The sequence below is a fragment of the Gracilinanus agilis genome, chromosome 2 (genome assembly GCF_016433145.1).
Source record: "Gracilinanus agilis isolate LMUSP501 chromosome 2, AgileGrace, whole genome shotgun sequence".
NCBI classification, from domain to species: Eukaryota; Metazoa; Chordata; class Mammalia; order Didelphimorphia; family Didelphidae; genus Gracilinanus; species Gracilinanus agilis.
This window is the reverse complement of record NC_058131.1, coordinates 389,697,745-389,722,674: the sequence shown is the minus strand read 5'-3', so window position 1 is coordinate 389,722,674 and position 24,930 is coordinate 389,697,745. Positions and strand designations below refer to the sequence as shown.

The window sequence follows — 24,930 nt, the reverse complement described above, 5'->3', positions numbered from 1 at the left end:
GAAATGGCCTAAGAGAGATTCAATGACTTTCTCAAGGTCATACAGGGAATAAAACTGGGATTTGAGACCAAATCTTCTGGCAACAAATCTGTGTTTTTCTCTAAAAACTGATGCCTAAAAAAACACAAATCCTTACCTTCTATATTAGAATTGTTATTAAGTATCAAGGCAGAAGAGCCATAAAGGCTAGGTGACTGGGGTTAACTGACATGTCCAGGGTCACATAGCTAGGAAATGTCTGAGGTCAAATTTGAACCCAGGATCTCCCATCTCCAGACCTGGCTCTACATTCACTGAGCCACCCAAATGCCTCAAAGACCTTTTTTTTTTAATGAATATCATTTGTAATAAGTGAGATCATAAAAGGGTCTGTCCTATCTTATATGGAAAGAATACCATATTGGTACAAAAAATACTAAACTTGCCCCCCAAATCTGGTTTGAATAAAACTTGAATGTGACCCATAATTGGTATTGTTTGTTAATACATCAATTTATCTATTCTTCTATCTATCTATGCTTCTCTAAGTGCACTAAAATTTCTTCAGAGATCCATTCAATCACACACCTACCCATCTATCCATTAATATATACCAATCCATCTATCCATCCACCTACTTTCTCCTCTGATTTGATTTCCAAAGACTGGCCTATATTTAGGGACAGACTATATTTCTACCTACCCCTCTTCACCCTCTCCTTGCTTCTTCTCTTAAAAAACAAATAAACAAAAAGATCTAAGAGCCTGCAGGAGTTATTACAGTTAAAAGCTGGGGGTTAGGTGGTTGAGAAAGGAAAAGGGAGGGAGGCAAAGAGTTGAGGAAATTAGAAATGCAGACATGGTAAGGTAGAGTTGATGTAAAATCTGCTGCGTCCTCTTACAACTCAGCCCAGAAAATGCCAGCAGGAGAGGGATAATGGCCCAGTGGTCAGACCAGCTTTGATAAATTATGGTGTGAACCTTCTAGGGAAAGCACAGTCACATGAACTTAGTTTTATACCTGTTCTTTGGTATCATAGCAGCTGCTTTAATTAAAAGAAAGAAATTAAGTGTTCTTTGGGCACTGCTTTTAGGAAAGAGCAGAGTGTTCAAATCAGCCAATGAGCAATGCCACAGTGTAGCTCCAGAATGGCTGGTACTCACTGCACTGATCAGGGTTCATATACAGTCATGGCTATAAAGGGAGAAGAAGGAAAAAGGAGAGAGGGGGAATCCTGAGACCAGACAGCATTATTTACATGATACAGATCTCTAAAAGTTCAAGGAGCCCTGCACTGATAACGATTTGATTTGTAAAGAAATGCGATGATAATATTAATAGGTATGAATTCTATATTTACTTCCCCCCCAGATCAGCCAACTGAGCATCCTTCATGCACATGACACCTAGAAACCCACCCCCCACTACACACACACACACACACACACACACACACACACACACACACACACACACCTTCCAGATTCCCCCAGGTCAAGCAGTTTACAGCTTGTCTGTGTCTTCCAAAAATTGAAATGTTTGGGGTGGTGGAAGGACCAATGGACTTGAGCATGGAAGCTCATATTTCTTTAGCCCTTTAAAAGTTCACAAAATGCTTTCTTCACAAGACTCTGCTGAGGCAAGGAGAAAGGGAGGACAATCACCTCCATTATGGACAAAGAAACTGATCCTTGGAGAAGGGAGCTAACTTGTCTAGGGTCCCATAGGTAGTAAGTGATAGAGTTGGGACTTCAGTTCAGTCTTCAGACTTAACATTTGATGCTCTTTCCATTACATCAGGCTGTTAGATCTCTGATAAGTTGATCTTGATGTTGAGCTTCCTCATCTGAAGAAAGGGGGCAATAATTCCTCCACTGCTTATCTGGCAACTGATGAATCTCTACAGTACAGATTGAATGAGATCACATAGGGAAAATGCTTTGTAACTGTATGGGACTCTACCAATACTTGCTTTCATTAGCATGGTGGTCTATTCATTATTATTGGAGGACTTGTGTGCAAAATATGATTTTGCAAGTCAGCCAGGAGGCTCTCAGCACCGGGGGCCTCCTTTCTTGGGCAGTGAGGCCCAGGCAGGGAGGACAGAGTGGTGGGGATCATGGGGGAAAACAGGGCCCGAGATGCTTAGGGACATTGCTTTTGTAAGCCAGCTGGCTTGACTAAAGAAAGACTCCCGTGGCCAGTGTCAAAACCTCAGATTAATGACTGGCAGCGACTCCCCGTTAAAACGGCAAACTCATTTAGCTCCTGACACTGAATAATATCTGAATTCAAAGACTGCGAGTGGTAATCTAATTGGACTGAATTAGCCTCGGGAGAACCGGACAATATCAACTTCAGAAGACCACAATGGGAGCCTTTATGGGGAGTTTCAAAAGCTTTGGGGCCCTCCACTCCTTGAAGAGGCTTTCATCACAGAGCTTGGTAGCAGAGCTGAATAAAGGACCATCCTTTGCCATTTCCCAGCCTTGAAGCTCTGGTGTTTAGCTCACCATTTCACCGAGGGCAGCTTTCCTCATGATTTTGGGAGCTGCCCCAATGGTGCAGTTTTCCATTGTGTGGACTTAGGCAGAAGGCTGCTGTAGATCTGCAGGGAAGCCCTTGCCATGGGTGTGGGGGACTCCAGCACAAACTGACGCAGTGCCCTTTTCTAATTGGGACTTGGATTGTCCAGGGGGGTTGTTATGCCTGCAGATTCTGAGAAAAGTCTGATGTCTCCCTTGTCTCCCACTTGGTGTTTCTTGATCTCATATGTCCAAGTACCATCCTGCTCCATCCGCAAAGCAGTAACTTTGACCTGGATTTGAATCCTTCTCTCTCTTGCCTCAGATAAGCCACTTAACTCTAAGACCTCAGTCTCTTCCTCTTAATAACGAAGCATTTGGACTAAAGTGCCTTTTTGTTCTAAATTCTAAGAGCCTGTAATTTTTATAGTAGATTAGAATAATAAAAATAACTCACATTTCAATAGCACTATATGGCCATTTATTATTATTATTATTTAATAGTACCAGACATGTATTGATTACTAGTTTACAAAGATTATCATATACTATATCATTTGATGCACACAACCTATGATGTAGGTAGAATAAGTATGACTTTTTGCATTTTAAAAATGAGGAAAATTCAAGGTGGAAAGACTTGGCTGAGGTCATTGAAGGCAATAAGCAGGAGAGCCAAGTCTCAAACCCAGGACTTCTGATTCCAAACTCAGTGATCTTTCCATTGTGCTGAGATGATGGTTTATAAAACACCTTTCCTCACAACAACTTCAGGGACAAATTAGGTAAAATATTATTATCCCCATTTTACAGGTGAAGAAACTGAGAGCCAGAGAGGAGAAATGGTTGCTCAAGGCCACAAAACTGGTCATTGGAGCTGCTGGGCCTAGACTCCACCCCTCCCCAAAACCCATGTTTCCTGACTCTCAGGCCAGTGATTTTTCCATTACTGAATGCTATGCAACCTTAAAGAATTGTTTCAAGACCCCCCCTACCCCCACCCCAGCCCAGGAGGCAGCTCCATCCATCTCAAAAATCATCTTTGCTGCTGCCAGCTGATGAAGGAAATAAAGCTAATGACGCCCGCATCAATGCAATGGTGTTGCAGGGCGCTTGCGCAAGCCACCTGATGGGGAGCTCTGCGGGCATCTCTTTTCTGAGGGAAATGATTTTTTGTGCACCTTTAATACATCTGCATCCCCTTTTCAAACTGCTACATCTCTGTGGGGACCAAGGATATGGCATTTGCTACCTTCCTTTGACATTTCCTCTTAAACTTCCCAATGCCTGCAATGGTGTGGATGCACACAGCAAGGGTTCAAAAGCTCGGCAAATGTTAAAACTGAAAGAATAGTGTCAGTAGAAGTCATTGAGAAAAATCAGTCCTGGGCTTCCTTAGCCAGGAACCTATACTCATAGAAGTAGATCTTGTAGAATATCAGAACTAGAGGGACCACCTGGTCCAGTTCTTACTTTACAGAGGAGTTAACTGAGTCTAAGAGAGGGGACATGACTTGTCTAAGGACACATAGCTAGTTACTGGAGTTAGGCCTTAAATAATTTTCTTGAGTCTCAAGTGGGACTTTCTTCCACATCAGGACACTGATCCTGCCTCTTTTAAAGGTAAACTTGATTTCCTAAAATCCTTCTTTCTCTGACCCATGACAAGAGTCACACTAAAATAAGTGACCATCCCTATCCCTAGTCCATGCCAGCCTTCAAAATGAATATCGATTATTTACTAGTTGAAAAACTACTTAAAAAACCAGACTAAGCTTGTTATTCAAGAAGTACCCTGGAAATATCAGATGCGATGTTACCCCTTGCATGGCCTAAGTCATAACTCTCTTTACATGAGTTCATCAAACTGGGAGTGCTATTGGCAGTTCAAACTCAACATTATAAGCAAGAAGGAACCTTGAAGTAAGGACTTCAGCAACCTGGACAATAGTAAGTACTCTTTCTCAGTAGCTCTGCAGCCATTGCTCAGCAGGGCCAAAATATATTAGGCAGGACCAAAGGGAGGCTGCAGCTTCATCGGGAAAAGGAAGAAGATAGTCACTAGTCATTGGGAAGGACCACAGAAAGTGAAAGAAAATTTGCCTTTGATAGCTCAGAGATATCAAATCACAGAGAATCTAGCTTGGAGAAGACATTAGAACATAGAGCATAAAATATGATTGTGCATGCTACCAAAGACTGTTGGTTAGAAGGGATTTTAGAACATAGACTGTCAGGTCTAGAAGGGACCTTAGAACACAGATCATAGAAAGGCAGAACCTAAAGGAACCTTAGAGATAATTGCATTGTCTTGGTCCAATCCTGTCATTTTCTATATAAGGAAATTGAGTTCTAAGGAGTTTAAATGAGTTGCCCAAGGTCATGCAGTGAGTTAGCAGAGCCAGGATTAGAACCTTATTCTTTGGGATCAAAGATCCCTTGCACTGTCCTGTCATTAGCCACACATCAGTAAATACTCCTCTTCTCTACAGTTCTTTCTATGGCTAAACAGTGACAGCTTTGCCGGGAACCCAGTAGTGGAAGGGGCTGCTTTTTCTGGGGCTTTTGATGGTTATTTGTATGTCAGATTTATTGGAATGTCCCACACATGAGAGTTTATGAAGTAGTAGGTATGGGGTTCAGAACATTTTCATCCCTAAGATTTCCTAACAAGATAAGCAGCTGACATCATTTAATGTCTTCCTCAAGAATTATGTAGTTTATCTGTATGTATCCAATATGGTGCAAATAAGCCAGTGCTGGAGTGCTGCTTCTTTCTTTCTCCTATATTCCTGTATAAAAACCCCCTTTTAAGTAAAGATGGAAATATTTACTCCATTATCCGGCCTAAATCATGAATCTCTATGGCCAAGTGCATATAGCAGATATGGAATAATGGGACAAAGGGAACCCAGTGATGTCACTTCATCGTGACCCTTCTTTTCCCTCTTGAAAAATGATTGATGTGGCTTCACTCATTTAATTCCTATGCCTTTTATGTTATACATGGCAAAGAAATCATTGTTAATTCTAGTTTTTACATTCATTACCTGTGTGACCTTGGAAAAATCATTTAACTTCTCTAAGCATCAGTTTCTGAATCTGTAAAATGTTTGTGTGTGTATGTGTGTGTAGGACAAATGAATCTCTAAACTCCCTTCCAGACACTAATACTGTCATCCCATGAACCCCTAAAATAAAGTGGGTGGTCCAGTGCATTAAATGCAGTTTTACTTATTACTCCTCTTTACCCCCACCTCTCACTACCAAGAAGCATGCATAAGATGTAGCATTTCATTCTCCAGAAGCACATGGAATCATATCATTACTCATACACATTATGTATCACATATCTTAAAGAATGATGAGGGAGAAGGAAGCTGAGCATAGTAAGACTTTCTGTTACAACCAACAGAATGAGCCCAGTCTTTCCACAATCCTATCAAAACAATTAAAATGCAAATCTTTCTTTTCTGTAGCATGTCTCCCCTTTGTGAAATGCAATGTCTGAAACAGAAATATCAAACACTGCAAAGTGTTCATTAAAAAAAGGGAAGATGTGCTCAGTTCTATTAATTTGCTCTTTAATCTCTCTAGTTTAGTCCTACCTCCTGTAAGCCAAAAGGAGAAGTACATTTTTGCATACAAATGTTACCCACTGGCCTACCTCCTCAGCATTTTGCAGTTCTACCACATACTTTAGGGGAGGGAAGATCTGACATCATTAGTTGAGAGGACAAACTGAATGCTTCTTTTAAAGTCATAGAATCATAGCATGTCAGAGTCATAAGGAACCTTAGAGATTATCACGAGGTCGATTTCTTCATTTAATAGAATGGGAAAACTGAGGTCCAGAGAGGGAAAACGACTTGTCCAAGGTTATACACAATGAGTTAGTGACAAAGATGGAAATATAACTTATATCTCTTGACTCCCCAGCCCAGTTCTCTTTCCACTGTACCATGCTATTTTTTTTTACAGGCCCATGTGGTTCCATAATTTCTATCTGTCCCTATTATCCCCTCTTGCTTAGTTTATAAAAGTATCATTGGGAACAGAGGTTGGAAGCAGAAATCCTGGAAAAATTTGAAATGTGCATGTATGTGTGCATTGTTTTCATTTTCTCTTGCAGTCTGGAAGAAGGAAGACAATAAAAGGGGATACCTTGGTCGGGAGCTGCCTTAGGAGTGTGCAAATCCAAAGGGGTAGGGGAAAGAGGAAAAACCTTCAGTCAATAAGCCAACCAATTCATTAGCCAAACTGACAGATCATAAGCAGAGTCCTCTGCTCTTTAATAAAACATCAGGGCTGACAATAACAAGACCCCGACACTTGTTTGTCGGTACTGGGGGAGAAAAACATTCATTGGTTACTTATTAAAAACCCCAACATTGCCTGTTTTTGAAATGACTCTTAATCAACTGCCAGGTTGAAGCACAAGAGGCGGGCAGCCCAAATGAGGAAGATGAATGATCCCTGCGGGTTGAGAGGGAAGAATGATTTTTTCCAATTCGAGTATATGACATTTATCATCACCCTCTCTGAGCATGGGATGATTCACCCACTTACAACAGGGCTATCTGTTTCAAGGTTTCCCAGGCAAAGGGTTTGGCACTTTTATACCACTTCTAGTCTGGGAGATGCAGGTCTGTAGGGCACTGATTTTTAAATACACAAAGGGATATCAGAAACGAGAAAGAATTCTCCATTTCTTTGATAGAAGAAAGGATGTTAATTAAAAATAAAAAAGAACCTGAAAATTCAACAATTATGAATCTGTTGGGATGATAGAATAGAGTGGGGGGGAAGGGTGAGTTTAAAGTTTTAGAATGGGAATCTATTTCCTGGCTATTTTAACTCATAAATCATGGTCTCTATATATTTAGAGTCAGATAGGACCTTAAAATAAGTAGAATGTCAGAGTTGTAAAGGGTCTTACAATATAAAACACAGAATAGGAAGGGATCCTAAAATATAGAAGAGAACGTTTGAGTTGGAAGGTACCTTAAGAGTCGGATTATAGTTTAGCTCTTTGATTTTTCAGAAGAGGAAACTGAGGTTCAGTTTTCAAACGGCTGTTTTTAAAAACAAAACAAAAAACTCATCTGTGTGCTTCTAAACACCAAGTGCTTCCCAAGCTGCATCAGCAGTGAGCTTACTCTACAAAGCCCCTCTTCATTCTCCTCTCCCTCCCTCCGCCCCCAAACAGAAAACAAACTAAGGAGCATATGGAATGTTCTGTGTGTCCAGTGAGCTCAAGTGCAACCTTCCCCCCCACCACTAGTTGTCCCTCCGCTCCCAGACCGCGGAGAGCTTGGGTTTTCGGCACTGCGGTTAGAGAGAATGCAGTCCTCATTAAACTCAGTAACTCATACTGCTCCCCCTTAAAGTCCTCAATCGTGTGTAAGCCAACATGCAGACGGAGGTGGGTGAGCTATAGTAAAGGGGCTATAAGATACAGCAAGCGGAACTACAGCTCTCTAAGGGACCAACAGCCCCCAGACCTGCCTCCCCACACCAATCAGACAGCATGCCCCGAATGCAGAGGTTCTCAGCCCCTAGCTGGAAAGGGAGGGGGGACTTGGTCAGAACCCGCCTCCAGTCCGCTCTCCCCACCTCTCCTTCCGCATCCCAGCACCACCGCGGTTTGGTCAGTAGAAAAAAAATCGCATACCTGAAGAATACAATCGTCTCCCAAAGGTAGAGCCTAAGTGTATTAAAGCAGCACATTTTCCCAGGTCCGATGCTTTTGTAGTCCACGAGTTTTAGGGGCAGAAAGATGTTTAGAATTGGCACTTACAAAACCAGGTGAATCAAGCGCTGGGACTTTTCCACTGGCGATTAAAAAAAAAAAAGTACAATCCAGATGTTGGGGGTGGAACCCCCACAGGAAAAGGAGATGAATTTCAGGACCACGGATAGCGCCTGGCTCCCAGTCTTTCAGACCAAGGAGAGAGTATTGCCGCTTAATAAACTCTAGCTTGGCTGATCACTCCCTGTCGCGGTAGGGTGGAGGGGCTAAGTTGGTGTATTTAGGGTGGGCTTGTTCCCTTTTATTGTTCTCCCCCTCCTCCTTTTTCCATTTAAACGGAAAGATCCCTGCAAGGTGAAGAAAAATATTTCTCCTGCGGAGATCAAAAGGCTGGCCTTGGACTGCTGGACTCGGCAAACATCGTGGATTGGGAAGGCTTTCGGCTCTGGTGCTGGCAAGAGGGATGGGAAACGAGGTGAGGGGCTGGCATGTGGTTGGCGCTGGGTGCCTGCTTCAGTTAAATCCCAGGGAATGTGTCAGGCAGAGTCCGGGGAGGCTCGCTCCCCTACCTCCAGGCTGGCTGCTGTCTGTCGCCTCGCGATTCCTGCTTCTCCGTTCCCCCCACCCCCCCACCCGCCAGATAAGTTATGATCGCTGCAGGGCAGGTGTCCCATCGCTTGGGGCTGGAGACGCAAGAGGGCTCGGGGCAAGTTTCAGTGGCTGGGGGTGGTCCATGGCGGTCCGGCTGGGCAGGAAAGGAGAATTCTTTCTACGGTTTCTCTCTTTTTCACTTGTCGGCGCTGGCTTCCAGTCTCCCCATCTCCCCCACCCCAGACAGGACTCCTTCAGTTCCTCGGACTTTCTCGCTGCATTAATTTACTAAACTGGGGGAGGGAGGGGAAGGAGGGGGAGTGTGTGTGTGGGGAGGGGGGAAGAGAAAGGGGGAAAACACTCCCTAGTCTCTTCAAACCCACCCACTAGCAAAGCTCATTGGCCTGCGGCTCCGAAAACCTGCTATCCCCCTCCTACGGACCAATCGCGTGTTAGGCCCCAGGACGCATTAACTCGTGAAGTGCTGGAAGATAGTCTCATTTTTCTGGGGTAAGGGGAGGACTGGAAAAAAGATATTATTAATTTTTTTCTTTTTAACCTTTAGGTCTTGAACACCTTTTTTACAAGGACTTCAGGAATTTAGCTCGACCAAGACCCGGAGTTGTGGTATTGGGAGAGAAAGAAACCAACATCACTTGATTTGGTGGGGAGAGATTTTAAACTGAACTTTTCATTAAAGTGGGAGGGAAAGGCTAGGACAGAAGAGACTAAGCTTCGAATCTGGCCAGCGCTGACACTCAGTCCCCGTGACTGTTGCGACTGGAGGAAGAAAAAGTGAGACTGGCTGGAGGGACGACCCTCTCTTCACTTGTCCAACAGGAAGTCTTCGGGTTTTGGGCTCTCAAGTCTCCCTATCCTTTTTCCTTGACCTCATCTCTGCAGGGCTTCTCTTCTCTCTTCTCTTCCTCCTTTCAACTGAACAAATTTAGTTAGTTTTTGGGTGGGGAGGTTTTAAAAACCTCCCCCCACTCCCACTCTGTTTTTCTCTCCGCTTATAGAAAAATTCTTTTCCCTTGTTTCCTTTTCCCTTTCGTCTACTTTCTTCCTCACGTTTCCCCTCACCTATCTTTCTCCTCTTAGGACCTCCCTTATCTTCCCCTCCTCTCTCTTCTTAGTATAGTAGACAGAAATTCAAAGAACAGTAAGGTTAGGCGACTTCTTATTTTTCGGAACCTGGAGTCCTTGAGAGATCTCCCCCAGACCTCCCTACTTCCTCCACCCTCCAGGCCTGGCACCCACCAAGTGTAGAAACCTTCATATCATTCTTAATTTGGCTCTTTTAAAAGATTCTCTTTTTCTTGGTCCCTTTAGCGTGGCTGGGGACAAAAAATTAATCAGATTTTCCCTGGGCTGCAGTAGGAACCCACAGTGGATTAACAAAGAGCCAGGAGATTTTCAAGCAGCGTTGAACTCCCGGGACCTCGCCCCTACTCTCAGACCCAGGGATGCTGAGCTGGGAAGGCTCTCTCCCCCAGCCACGTTCTCCTGAGATAGGGTAGGCCCTCTTTCCTACCCATTCCTCAGGTTAAAGAAATTCAGCTACAGGGTCTTCTTTACCCAGTTGAGGGGAAGACAGTTTTCCTTTCCTCCTCAAATAGGGACAATCTTTTCTCCTCCAAGACACCTGAAAGACTACTCTTGAGCACTTTCAACAGATCTAAGTACGCTAGAGAGAAATGTGGGTCTAGTGGGGATGTGGAGTGGAGGAGAGGGGTTTGGAACTTTTGGCTCAGGGAGCATCTGCCACTTTTCTCCCCTACCCTGTTTTCTCTCCACCCTCTTCCTTTCCCCTTCTTCTCTTGTCCTTTCTCTTCCTTCCCCCTCCTCTTGCAAAACTCCTCCTCTTTCTCTCCTACTATTATCACACTATCTACCTGAGGTTTTCATCTCCTTCCCAGGCCCAGATCTGGTACCCTAGGATTATTATTGAGGTACTAGGAGATTATAAAAAAAAAAGAAACCTCACATAGCTCCGGAGGGAGCAGTGGAAAATCAAGGAGGAAAGGTAGTGTGTGAAAGTAGTAATGTTCTCCTAATGGTATACTTATACCTGTATATGAATGTATGAATGAATCTTTGTCTATATATGTGCTTTTATATGATTCTCTCTCTCTCTCTCTTTCTCTCTCTCTCTCTCCCTCTCTCTCTGTTCACATGTACTATGGCTGTAAATTGGAATTTGGTTGTGTGCATTTGTGAATGTATTATGTATATTTCTGTGGTCTGTATATCATGTATATTTAAGATTATATTCACCTGAAGTGTGCCTTCCTAAAAATTTCTGATGTAGTTTTGTCATATGGTTTGTCAAGTAGCTTGAAAGAAACGCTGGGTTTTCCTAGTCTATGCCAGTGTATACATGTTCTGATAAATCCTATTAAGCTAGAAAGATGTCAAGTTTAGGCCCAGTGGTAGATTGGAAGTCTCTTACCAGAAGGCCAACCTTGTTAACTATGGAGAAGCGTATCGCTGTTGGGGAGAAAAGGGAGGGTGAAAAGTGACCAATAGGTGATGATATTTTTCATTCCTTGCAATTCATAAAGATACTTCATTAGGCTTAGAGTAGCTGGTGGAAGGAGTGCCAAAAGGGATGAACTATTGCATCCTTCAAATAGTGAAGCAAGATATATAGATATATGAAAAGCATTGGTTTGGGAGTCAAGTTGAATTTCAGTACCCATTTTGTCACTTAATTTGTAACAGTTTGTGATACTGGGCAATTCAATTGGACTCGACAAAGTATGACATCTATTCAATTCAAGGCACTCTGAGAGTCATTGGGCTAGCAAAGACCCTCAAGAAGCTTATATTGTTTTGGGAAAAATTATATATTTCCATAAGTAAATATAAGATAAACTGAGAAGGGAAAAAGCACCAACAATTGTGTAGATCAGGAAAGTCTAAATGCAGGAGGTGGTACTAACAAAAGATGATATAGATTCTGAGAAGTGTAGGTGAGAAGAGAATGAATTCTCGGTTCTGCAAAGGCTTAGTATGAGAGATGAAATGTTAAGTAGGACCAGTGAGTAGGCTAGTCCTAGCTTTTGATCTCTCCCTGTCTCTAATTAATCTTCCATATATATGTAGCAAATGAATATTCTTTTTGTTTTGTATTTTTTTAAACCCTTACCTTCTGCCTTAGAACCAACATTATGTATTGCTTCCAAGGCAGAAGAGTAGTAAGGGCTAGGCAATGGGGGTTAAGTGACTTGCCTAGGGTCACACAGCTAAGAAGTGTCTGAGATCAGATTTGAATCTAGGACTTCCCATCTCTAGACCTGGTTCTCACTCCACTGACCTGCCCTGCTGCCCCCTAAATGAATATTCTTAAAACATAGGACTGACTATGCCTTTCCCTTTCTCAAGAATCTTCCATGGTTCCCTATTGTCTCTAGGATAAAATACATCCTAAGCCTGTCATGTAAAACTCTCCCTAAGCTGTCTTTAACCTACTTTTTCAGGTTTATTTCATACTACTTCCTTCATACATTTTTGTATATCTTTTAAAAAACATTTCATTTTCCCTCAATTATATGTAAAAATAACTTAATATTCTTTAAAAAATTTTGAGCCAAATTCTACCTTTCCCTTCCTCTCTCTTCTGTCTCCTTCTTGAGACTACAATCTGATACAGATTTTATATGTGCATTACATACATTTCATATTTCAACAAAACTAGACTACTGGATGTTCCTTGAACTTGACATTTCATTTTTCATATCTGAACCTTTGCATGAGCTAATCTCTATGCCTGAAATGTTCTCCTTTCTTACTGGCTGTTCATAGAATCCTTATTTCTCTTAAAGGCTCAAGTAAGATTCCTTCTTGTAAGCAAAGCCTTTCTTAATTCTCGCAGTTGTTAGTGTTCTCTCCTTTTAGTGGGAAACAGGAGCAGTTAGGTGGCATCATGGAAAAAACACTGGGCCTGGAGTCATGAAGACCTGTGTTCAGATCTAGCTTCTGATACTTCCTAGCTGCATGACTCTGGACAAATTACTTAACTCCTTTCTGCCTTAGTTTCCTCATCTGTAAAACAAGAATAATAGTGCCTGCCCTCTGGGGTTATTGTGAGGATAAAATGAGGTTGTATTTGTAAAATGCTTAGCACAATGACTAGCACATAGCAAGCACTTAGTAAATGCTTATTTCCTTTCTCAAATGAGCTTGGATTTGCTTATCTTTGTATATGTATATGTTTGTATATGTCCCTCACAGTTAAAAGTAAACTTCCTGAGGGTGTTATTTTTTTGTCATTGTATGCTCAACATTATGTACAGTATTTTGCACCCAGTGGATGTTGAATTGAATTAAAATGTGACACAGAAAATACCAGTGTAGAAATAGATATTATAAAAGTCAGACATGAAGATACAAAAATAGGTAGAGAGACACCAAAACACAGACACACATATATGGAGACAGACAGACAGAGACACAGGTACAGAAACAAGCAGAAACTTAATTCAAGTCAACAAACATTTTCCTAAATATCTACTATGTATGAAGTACATAGTAGCTAGGTATAGATAGATGTGTATACGATAGAGGCACAAAACAAAAAAAATGAAACAGTCCCTCCTCTCAGGGAACTTACATTTTACATTGGAAATATGACATTCAGATGAATGCATACAAGACATTTGGAGAGGGAAGACAATATTAACAACTAGAAGAATCAGGAAAGCTTTTGCTCAAAAGGATATGTTGAACTTTGAAGAAAGCAAGCTAAGGATTCTGAAGTCTGGAAATGATGGAGAACATTCTAGCCTATGTTAAAGTACAGACATAAGAAATGGAATGTTGAGTTCAAGAAATTGCTAGTTGGCCAGTTTGCCTGGAATGTGAATAATGAATGTTAATGAAGTCATATAAAATGTATATAAAGGTAGGTTTACCTTCACATTGTGGAGGGTCTTAAATAACAGACTCAAGACATTTAAAGCTTATTCTAGAGACAATAAGGGGTTAGTGAAGATTTTTGAGCAGTGGAGATTTTACTTTCTATGGAGAAGATTGATTGGAAAAGGAGAAAGACCAGTTAGAGCAGAGAGATATTTTAACTGAGTGAATGTGTGGCATAGTGGATAGATTGCTGTACTCTATGTCAGGAAGACATGAGTTCAAATGGTACTTTTTTTTTTTAAACCCTTGTACTTCGGTGTATTGTCTCATAGGTGGAAGAGTGGTAAGGGTGGGCAATGGGGGTCAAGTGACTTGCCCAGGGTCACACAGCTGGGAAGTGGCTGAGGCCGGGTTTGAACCTAGGACCTCCTGTCTCTAGGCCTGACTCTCACTCCACTGAGCTACCCAGCTGCCCCTCAAATGGTACTTCTGACACCCATTGGCTCTGTGATGCTAGACATGTTATTTAACCTCTTAGTGCCCTAGGCCTCTCTTAAAGAGTAGAAATTTCTGACAAGCTTGTAAAGGAAGTTTCTTCCTCCAGAACTTCCCTATTCCAGTAATATGACAGGGTCAGTCCTTATTTATGACCAATCTTTACATTACTGGAGTTTTACATTGCTAAACAAGTATTATCAGCAATACTTTCTACTGCTCAACTCTAGTTATAACCCTGGTTGATGGTAAAAACTAAGGCACAACCTCAGGGACTCTTAGAGGTGACTGTGGTGAAGTAAAAATTTATTTAGTGAATGTTAAAAAAGTTAGTTAATTGGGAAGGCAAGGGGTTTGATATTGAAGGAATGATGGCAGTGGTAGGAATGGAGAAGAAATCTAATGCAGGTATCTAACTTCTTGAGAAAGAGGATAGATATACCTGGTGTCCAGCAAAGTGTAAGGATCTGGGTGGAATGATGTAGACATATGAAATGAATTTCAAAAAGGAGAAGTTGCTGGGTAATTGTAGCAGATGGATAGCCTAGAAATGGCAATGGAGATCAAAGAATGTTTACTCTTCCTTTTAGACCAAGAAAGATGAGAGGAGTGTCAACTAATCAATAAATATTTATTAAGCACCTACTATGTATAGAGAAGGTGGCTAGGAATGCCAGAAGCTAGATTCCATTGAGAAAAAGAATACTGAAAGAATGTGAGAAGAAGAGATCTAGGATGAAGGGGAGTTTTAAGGCTCTACTAGGGGATTTTGGAGGATATGATGAAAAAAGGAAGGATGAAGAGGAAAGAAATTTTGAAATGACAGGACAAAACTGGATAAGCCTGAGAGAGTGAGTCATAGTGGTACTATGATGTGTATGTCTAGTATGATTAGATTTGATAACTTATAAATTATGGGGATGAAGGAAGAAGGGGGGAAAGAGTCAAAGACTTTGAGGTTACAAAACTGATTGTAGGGGAAAGAGATTATTATTATTAGCCTCATAGTATGGCAGCTCTGAATCACAAAGTGGGGAAGAGGTAGAAATTTTTTAGCTAAAAGAAGGTGGAAGTAAGTACTAGTTTACTGGGCCTTCATTTCTTTAAAGAATTTTCTTGTTTATTATTTCCTTAATGAGCATAAATAAACATGAAGATTTTGATATAGAAAAAGCTAAATATGGAAGCGTGAATTTTGTTATATATTGTTTTAAATATGTGTATTTAATTTAGGCCAATGGTAACAAATCTGTTTTGGTTGTATGTGTCCCGTTTTGAACATTTTTTTTGCTAATTTCTGTATATTTTTGATGTTTCATTGAAACTCTCTTCTTTTTCTATCTTGCTTATTACTCATCAACTTCTCTTTGCCCCAGATAGAAGCCTGCCCTTGTAACAAATAAATATAGGTAAACAAAACAAATTAGTACATTGACTATGTCTGAAAATGTATATCTCATTCTGTATCTCTAGTTCATCACCTCTCTACCAAGAATTGGAAGGAATGTATCAATCTGTCTTTTGGAGTCATAATTGGTCACTGAATTGTTCACTGTTCTTTTTAAAAATGATTTTTTTCTAGGTTATATATATTATCATGCAAAACACATTTACATATTATTCACTTTTGTACGTGAACAATCTTATAAAATCAAAACTCCAGAACATATACCTAAATAAACAATGATCACAGTTCTTTTAAGGTCTTTCAGAGTTGATTTTCTTTAAATTATTGTGATAAGTGATATTCTCTTGGTTCTTCTCACTTCACCATATATCAGTTAATACAAATCTCCTTGGGCTTTTCTGAATCTATCATAGTCAATATTTTTTATGGCTCAATTTATTATATTTAGACATCATAAATCATTTAGCTATACGATGGGCTTGGTCCTTTATATTCTTGTCTGAAAAAATGAGTGGGTTAGACTAGATGGTTTCTAAGGTTCCTTCCTACTCAGAGATTTAATGACTTTGAGTCTCTGACCTAGGATCCTTTACTTATCATGATCTTATCAGCTTTTATCCTGACTCCAGATCATCCTGACTCCACTAAGTCAGGACAGAAAAAGAGAATCCCCAAAGTTCAGAGAATATTGGAGACATAGTATTAAAAACTCCTCATATTTATCTAGTATTTTCTACTTTTAAAAACTGTTTTACTGAACAGGGAACATATTACGTATCAGATTTATGGATGGGAGAGAATTCATGAATAAACAAGAAAGAGCACATTGTGAGATATAAATGAATAATTTTGATCACATTTAATTTAAAAGTTTTTGTATAACTAAAAGTAATGCAGCCAGAAGGAAAGCAGAAAATTGAAATAAAAACATTTTTATAGGCAGTTTCTTGGATAGGGGTCTCCTATCTAAAATATATAAAGAACTTTGACAACTTTATAAGAAAATGAGTCATTCTCCAATTGATAAATGATCAAAAGACATGAATGGACAGTTTTTGGATGAAGAAATCAAAGCCATATATAATCATGTAAAATGCTCTATATCCTTACTGTTTAGAGAAATGAAAATCAAAAAAATTCTGAGATATCATTGACTAAAATGATAAAAGGCTAAAATGAAAACATTGGAGCAAAAGTGGAAAAATTGGGATCCTAATACACCGTTGGTGGATATGTGAACTGATCCAACCATTTTGGAGAGCAATGTGGAAATTGCCTAGAGAGTTATAAAATTGTGTGTACCTTAGACCCAGCAATATCATGGTTAGGTCTGTATCCCAAGGTGATCACAGGGAAAAGGAGAAGAATGCATAGCTTCTAAAATATTTGTAGCAGCTCTTTTTGTGGTAGCAAAGAACTGGAAATTGAGGGGATGTCCATCAGTTGGGGAATGGCTGGACAGGTTGTGCCATATAATAGTGATAGAATACTCCTGTGCCATAAAAAATTATGAGCAGGTTAATTAAAAAAACAAACAGAAAGAGCTACATAAAATAATGAAAAACAAAACAAGTAGAACCAAGAGGACAGAATTAATGTTTGAAAAATAACTTGGGAATAGCCTCTTCCAGAGAAAGAATTGATAAGTTAGAAACACTAGAGATATAGTTAATATGTACATATTTTTTTGGTCAAGCAATGTCTTCTGTAGTGTGAGGAGGGGAGAGATGGAAGGGCGATACCTGGGAATTTTGATATAACCAACAAACAAATGCATTAATAAAAACACTGTTTACCTATTAACTTATTATATCCTTACAACAATCTTGTGAGGTAGGCAAGGATGAGATTTTCCTCTAATTTTACAGATTAAAAATCTGAGGACAAGAAAGGGGATTTGTCTAAAGTTATATAGTTAATGAATTTCAGTCAGGACTGGAATTTTGCTCTTTCAAGTCAGACCTCTTTCCATTCACTATGCCATGATGCCTTTGTGTAGAAGGAACAGAGAAATTTGATGAGTGAGGAGAGTCAGATGTAGAAAAGCTGGTAAGGGACAGTTAGGTGACTCAGTGGACAGAGAAACAGATCTAGAGATGGGAGGTCTTGTTTTCAACTCCAGCCTCAGACACTTTCTAGCTGTGTAACCCTGGATAAATCATGTCACCTCAATTGCCTATTCCTTACTGCTCTTCTGCCTTGGAACCAGTACTTAGTATTGATTTTAAGACTGAAAGTAAGGGTTTAAAAAGAAAAAGGAAAAAAGAACTGGGAAATGGAAAAGAGAAACAAAAAATGGCATTAGGCAACACTATTGACTACCTGCTCCTCCTGAAAGAGATTTCCTGGGTTTCTGGGACACTTCTTTCTCCTTGTGCTCTTTCTGTCTCTTTTAATGCTATTTGAGTCCACTTTGCTGAGTCATCATCCATGTCCCACTCTCTATGCATGGGTGTATTCCCAAGGTTATCTTCTCTTGATGATCTTTTCGGTTCCCCTGGGCTCCACCATTGTGTCTATGAAGTTAGTGGCCCATGTACTTCCAAATCCACATATGCAGCTCTCACCTCCTCCTTTAGACCCAGATCTGCACCACTAACTGCTCTTTGGTCTTTTTCTGATTCTGTATTTGAAAGGCCCCTGGAAATTCATTCTTCTTCCTAACTTCCCTATTCCTCTCAAGGGCATAATTCCCTACTAGTAACCCAGGTTGGCAACTCTGAAGTTGTATGTGACTTTTCTATCTCTCTTACTCACTCCCACTCCTCATCGGAAAACAAACATGAAGCCTTGTCCATGCTGCCTCCACAACGCCTTTTGCTTTGGTCTTTTTCTCTTCACTCACACAATTACCACACTAGTTAAGATCTTTATTATGTCTCATGTGGCTTATTACAATGGCTTTTGAACTGGTCTCCCTTCCTTCCTTCTCTTCCATCTCCAATTCATCTTTCACACAGCAGCCAAATTGATAACCTCCTGCTCAAGAAGCTGCTTCTGCTCTCTTTTGCCTTTAAGATAAGATGTCCTCTCCCCCTTCGCTCCTTGGTACTTAAATCCCTTTACAAACTGGCTCCAACCTCTCTTTCCAGAGCGACTTTATAGGATTCCTCATTGTTTTACACTCCAGAAAAAGTGATGTACTTGAGGTTTCCAATACCCAACATCCCTTTTCCTGCCTCAGTGCCCTTTCACTGGCCATGCCAGGAATGCTCTCCTTCCTCGAGTCTGATCCTTGAATTTCCTTGTTCTGTTCATGACCCGGCTTAAGTCCTACTTGATGTGCTGCCTGATCCGACAATCCTTAGTGCTTCTTTCTTCACTTTGCTATATGTAAATACTATATTTCTTTGTGTATACATTGTTTCCCTTAGGTGAGTGTACACCCCTTAGGATCAGAAATTATTTCACTTTTGTCTTTGTATCACCAACACCTCGCATGCTACTTAGGAAGTAATAAGGGCTGAATAAATGCTTTTTGGATCAAAAGGAATTGAATTGGGAACCATCCAGAGATGACTACACAAGACAAGTCTATTGGGATTGGTTATCATAGCATTAAGCCTTTGTCTCAGGATGATGTTCAGAGAGGAGAGTCAGACAACTCCACATCGATTTGACAGGCTTCAATGATATTTTGTAAAGAGAAGGATAGCTGTGTGGAGGAGCTGTAGAGACCAGTCTAATTGTTGGGAAGTACTGTGATGGACGTGGGCCTGTATGTGGGACAGTGGGAGGAGACATCCTGCCAAACTGGCCTGGCTTTTCATTTTGTAGAACATTTATGAGTTTTTTTCTTTGGTAAGTCACTTTCTCCCTTGGGGGTGGGGAAGAGAATGAATATATTGGGCTCCTAGATAGGCAAGACAAGCTGGCAAGCTGGTATCCATGCAAATCTGGTTTAAAAAATAATGACAATATCTGACATCTTACCTTATTTGAGCCTTATAACCACACTGTCAAGTATATCCTCTACATATTATCATCATCCCCATTTGACATATAAATGAGGAAACTAGGAAGTTTAGATTCCCTCACTTCTCCCATGATCACAGTTAGTAAATGTCAGGATCTGAACTGATGCTTTCCTGACTCTAGCTCTAAATTCTGTCCTTTTTAAATAATGTTACCTCAGGGCAGCAGGGTGCCTCAGTGGATAGAGAGCCAGGTCTGGAGACAGGAGGTCCTGGGTTCTAATCTGGCCTCAGATACTTTTTAGCTGTGTGACCTTGGGCAAGTCACTTAACCCCCATTGCCCTAGCCATTACTTCTTTTCTACCTTGGAAGTGATATTTAGTATTAATTTTAAGATGGAAGGTAAGGGTTTTAAAAATAGTATTGCCTCTAAAGAAAATTAGATCAGCAATTAGATAACCTGGATCTGAATACTAGTTTCATCCCAAACTGTGACCCTGAGGAAATAACATAGCCTCTCAGCCTCAGTGTCCTTGTCTGTAAAATGGGGACAGAACCAAATAGAATTTTTGGAGCTGGAAAAGACTTTCTTGTCAAATACTCTCATTTTATAGAGCAGACAGGTAGATTTTCATATAGCTTGTTAGTAACAGACCTAGGTTGCCCGACTCTTTATTGTGCTTTATCCACATCATACTATGACAAATATACTTATTCATACTTATGAATACTTATCTCACAGAATCATAGGACTGAGAAATGGAAGTTTGTTCAGTCCAACCTCATCATCTTGCTGATGAAGAAAATGACCCAGAGAGGTTAAAGACCGGCTCAACACACAGGATTTAAATCTAGGTCTTCTGACTGCAAGTCTATTGTTCTTTCCATAATGCCATGAGAGAATCAAATGAGATCATGTGGATACACTGCCATATACACATAGGTATGTATATATTATATAAAGCTTTAGTTTATTTTTTAAACATTTATCTTCTATCTTAGAATTAATATTGATTCTAAGGCAAAAGGGCAATAAGGGCTAGGCAATGGGAGTTAAATGACTTGCCTAAGGTCACACAGCTAGGAAATGTCTGAGGCCAAATTTGAACCCAGAATGTCCCAGTTTTAGACCTGGCTCTCTCTATACTGAGCCATCTAGCTGTCCTCATATATATATGTATATATATATTCTTATAAAGATATTTATATCTAGATATCTTTATAAGAATAAATCACTCAGGGTAGCTGCTAGGTAGCACAGTGAATAGAGTCCCAGACTTGGAACCAGGAGGACCTGTATTCAAATCTAACCTTAGATGCCTCCTAGCTGTACAACCCTGGACAACTCACTTAACCCCAGTTGCCTAATCCTTGCCACTCTTCTGTCTCAGAATTGATACTAAGACAAGAGGAAAAGGTTTTTTAAAAAAGACTTTTAGGGGCAGCTGGGTAGCTCAGTGGATTGAGAGTCAGGCCTTGAGACGGGAGGTCCTAGGTTCAAATCCGACCTCAGACACTTCTCAGCTGTGTGACCCTGGGCAAGTCACTTGACCCCCATTGCCCACCCTTGCCACTGTTCCACCTAGGAGCCAATACACAGAAGTTAAGGGTTTAAAAAAACCTAGTTAAAAAAAAGACTTTTACTTTAGGAATGTAACAGCAACTTATATTTTTATCAAGAGTTAAGCTCAATAGTGTTTCTTTGTAACAATCTTGTGAGATAAGCAGCGCAAGTATCTTACAGATAAAGGAAGGGACTTGGCCATGAAGTGACTTGTCCAGGATCACACGGTTAGTGTGGGGCTAAGACAGAAACATACGTAGCTATGATGGAATGAATGAATAAAAGCAATTTATAAGATCGATTTGAACTTGGTGAAGTCAATAAGAGAGGCACGAATGGAGTTCATTTGGGGTTCTGAGGAGGATGAGCTCACTGTTGACAAGGAGGCAGAATCACGAAAGTGTTTACGGAGGAGGTAGCATTTGAGCTGAGTGCTGTTGACATTCAATAATGACTTGACAAGCAGAGAGGACAGACATTCATGAATGAGGAGGGCTAAGTCCTTCTGTAAAATAAGGGTAGCTTAGATAGCCTTAAAGGTTCATTTTGCATCCCCTCCCCCATCCCTCATGCCCATTGCTATCCTCCTTAAACAACCTCCTGTCAAAGACTCAACCAGTTAAAAAAAAATCCTAGTCCATAGGAATGAGGAGTTAGTCTAAGGGGTTAGTGAGGCTTGGATATCAATTAGTGGAGTCCTAAATGCAGGAAAACCTGGCTAACTCCACCTAAAGTGTCTTTATCTCTCAGGAGACTGCCTTCTTTGAATGAGGCTTAGTCAGCTGATAATATATTTGAGCTGCTGATCCCTCAGTTGATTATTTCTTACAGGATTATTTTGTAATAAGATGGTACAGGGAGGATTTGCCCATCTCTTCTGGGGTCAGATACTCAGTAGCATGAGTTCCCACATCATTCACTTTGTTTAGTTCTGAATCACTCATCCCCTGTTACCATGTCCTGTCTGATTAAATTTTTTAAAGACACAGGAAGCCATCTCAAAGGCTAGCAATGATGTTGATGCCTCACTATGTAATGGTGAACAAGCTACTTTCTCATTCTAAGCCTGTTTCTCTATTTGTAAAAATGAGGAAGTTGGAATAGGAGATATCTAAGGTCCTTTTTGGCACTGACAGTTTATGTTCTATACTTGAATCAATCACCAAGTATTTTATTAAGGCCCTACTATGTGTCAGGCAATGTCCTAGGTTCGAGGAAAGCAAAGGCAGAAAAATGAAGCAGTTTCTTCTTCCAGGGAATTTACATTTTTCCAAGGCAAGATTATTTTTCCACTTTTTTTGGGGGGGGTATCACAGACCCTTTCAGCAGTCTAGGGAAGCCTGTGGACCCTTTCTCAACATTTTAAAATAACTGTAGGAAATGCTAAATTTTAATTAAAAGTTAGTGAAAATAAAGATGTAGTTATTTTTTCCATTCAAATCACATACTTCCTGAAATCTATCCATGGACCCTTCATTAGCAAGTTAAGGACCCCTTATTTAAGGTAACTTCTATTTCTAAAATTCCATGTTCTGTGAGAAGATTGACCAAGATGATCTCAAAGGTCCCTATCAAAATTCCAGAGCTGGATGGGATCTTGGAGATCCCTTCTAGTTCAACTTCTAATTTTACAGAAAAGTAAAATTGAGGGTTTTGGATGTAGGCATTGAAAACATTATTTCTGGATACAACATTGGCAAGCTGGCATGTACTGCAAAAGAGGGACCAAGATGGAAAAAGACTGGATACTAGGCCATTAGCTGAAAGAAGCACAGACAAGATTATCATTAGCTTGATCTCTTAGTGATTTTTTCCCCTACAGAAATGGGTGAAATCATCTACTAAATCATGGAGGGGCTTTTATTTTTCTCTAATTGACTCTATAGTAAGGTCATTGAAGTGACTATTCTTTAACTCTCTTTCTTTAAGCCCTTAAAGCCCTTTTGACCCACCTGTCTTTTTTTCCAGCAGATTACCATGCCTCTTTAGTGAGAAAATAGAGGATAGTTGTGAATTCCATTGTCTTCCTTACTCCACATTACAAAATTCTCCAACATCTTCAGTAGTTCTTCCTTCTTTTGTTTACACCTCTTAGGATGAGTTAGCCCTTCTCTTTGTTAAGGTTAACCACTTTGCTTGTGCCTTTGATCTCTTTCCCTCCTAACTCCCCGGGGGAGCTCACACCTTTTATAATTTTTCTTTTTTTCATCTTCAATCTTTCCTTATTTGCCTGAATTGTCTCTAGAAATATTTTTTGGTCCCCCTCATCCTTAAAGAGCTTTTACAGGTTCATGCCATCCTTTCAAGTTATCATCCTATATCTCATCACCCATTCACAATACAAATCTTAGAGTGGTCTCCATTTTTTCAACAGTCCATTGAAACTAATTTTTTTACTGACCAATGATCTAACAGCTAAATCCAATGACATCTCACCAGTTCTCATATGCATTGGCCTTTCCAGTTTTCATGCTTATTAGCTAGACCCTTCTCTTGGACTCTTTCCCCTTGGTTGTCATCACATTACTTTCTCCTAATTCCCCTTCTACCTGTCTCACTTATCCTTTCTTAGTTTTCTTTGATGGATCAGGGAGCATCTCTTTTCTTCTTCTTTCCCCCCTTAAAACTCTTTATCTTCTATCTTAGAATCAACTGTATGTATTGGTTCTAAGGCAGAAGAGTGGTAAGGGCTAGTCAATGGGGGATTAAGTGACTTACCCAGGGTTAAATAGCTAGGAAGTGTCTGAGGCCAGACTTGAACCTAGGACCTCCTGTCTCTAGACCTGGCTCTCAATCCATTGAGCCACCCAGCTGCTCCCACTTATCTTCTTAGCATAGGGGAGCAGGCTCTTTTGGCTCTCTTTTCTTCTCTGTCTCCATCTTCTTCCTCAGTGATTTCATTAGCTCTCATGGGTCCCATTTTCACCTTTATGCAGATGATCATATTATATATACACACATATGTATATACATATATATGTATATACACATATATACACACACACAGACAAAATAAATATATACACATATAGCCCTAATTTCCCTCCAGAACTCCAATCAAGAATTTCTGACTTCCTATTGGGCTTGCCACATGGATGTCTCATCAGCATCTGAAACTCAACATATCCCAAACAGAACTAATCACTTCCAAACCCAAAATTTGACCCCCTTCAGACTATTCTGAAGGCACTACTATTCTTCTAGTCACCTAGGTTGTAACTTCAAAAGCACTCATGTCTCTTCCCTCTGCCTTATCTCTCATAGTTCACCAATGTCTTTCTGAAATATAATCAACATATTTCTGGTCTTGGTAAGGAATTACATTTGATTCAGTTCAACTCAGCAAATATTCTTTTGGTTGTGTTTCTTTTGAAGTCATCGATAACTTTTGTTTTTTTATAATGCTTTCATTTCTCAATATATCCCTTACTATTTCTCTATCCATTAAGCCATCCCTTATAACAAAGAACAAAAAAAGAAAGAAAAAGTTAAACAAGGCTAATCAACACATAATCCAAGCATGACATTATATGCAGTTTCAACAAACATCTATTAGACACCTCTGTGCAAGGCTTTGTGCAAGGGGCTAGGGATACAAAAATAAAAAATAAAACAGCTACTTGCCTTGAAGGGACTCACATTCTACAAGAGGGAGAGGGATAACATTTAGGCTGATAATAAACACAAAATACAGGCATATATGAAGTATTTTCAGTGTAAGGAGTAAGGGAGTATATAACTCTATGGTTGTGATTGTGGGTGAAGAGAAGGCTGGTGGAACCCTTGATAAAAATATGGTAGTTAAGAAGAGCAGTGGGTTTGGGGAAAGATGATTAG

The 24,930-nt window shown here is 40.2% G+C and overlaps 1 protein-coding gene across 1 annotated transcript in view; it reads right to left on the bottom strand.

The window, feature by feature from the left end:
• The window catches only part of GLRA1 (glycine receptor alpha 1), an 85,271-nt gene extending 77,036 nt beyond the window's left edge, over window positions 1-8,235 (bottom strand). The window contains exon 1 of the mRNA XM_044659857.1: window positions 8,180-8,235. Within this exon, the coding sequence (XP_044515792.1) occupies window positions 8,180-8,235 (56 nt within the window). The remainder of the gene's footprint in view (window positions 1-8,179) is intronic.
• Window positions 8,236-24,930: the final 16,695 nt, after the last annotated feature.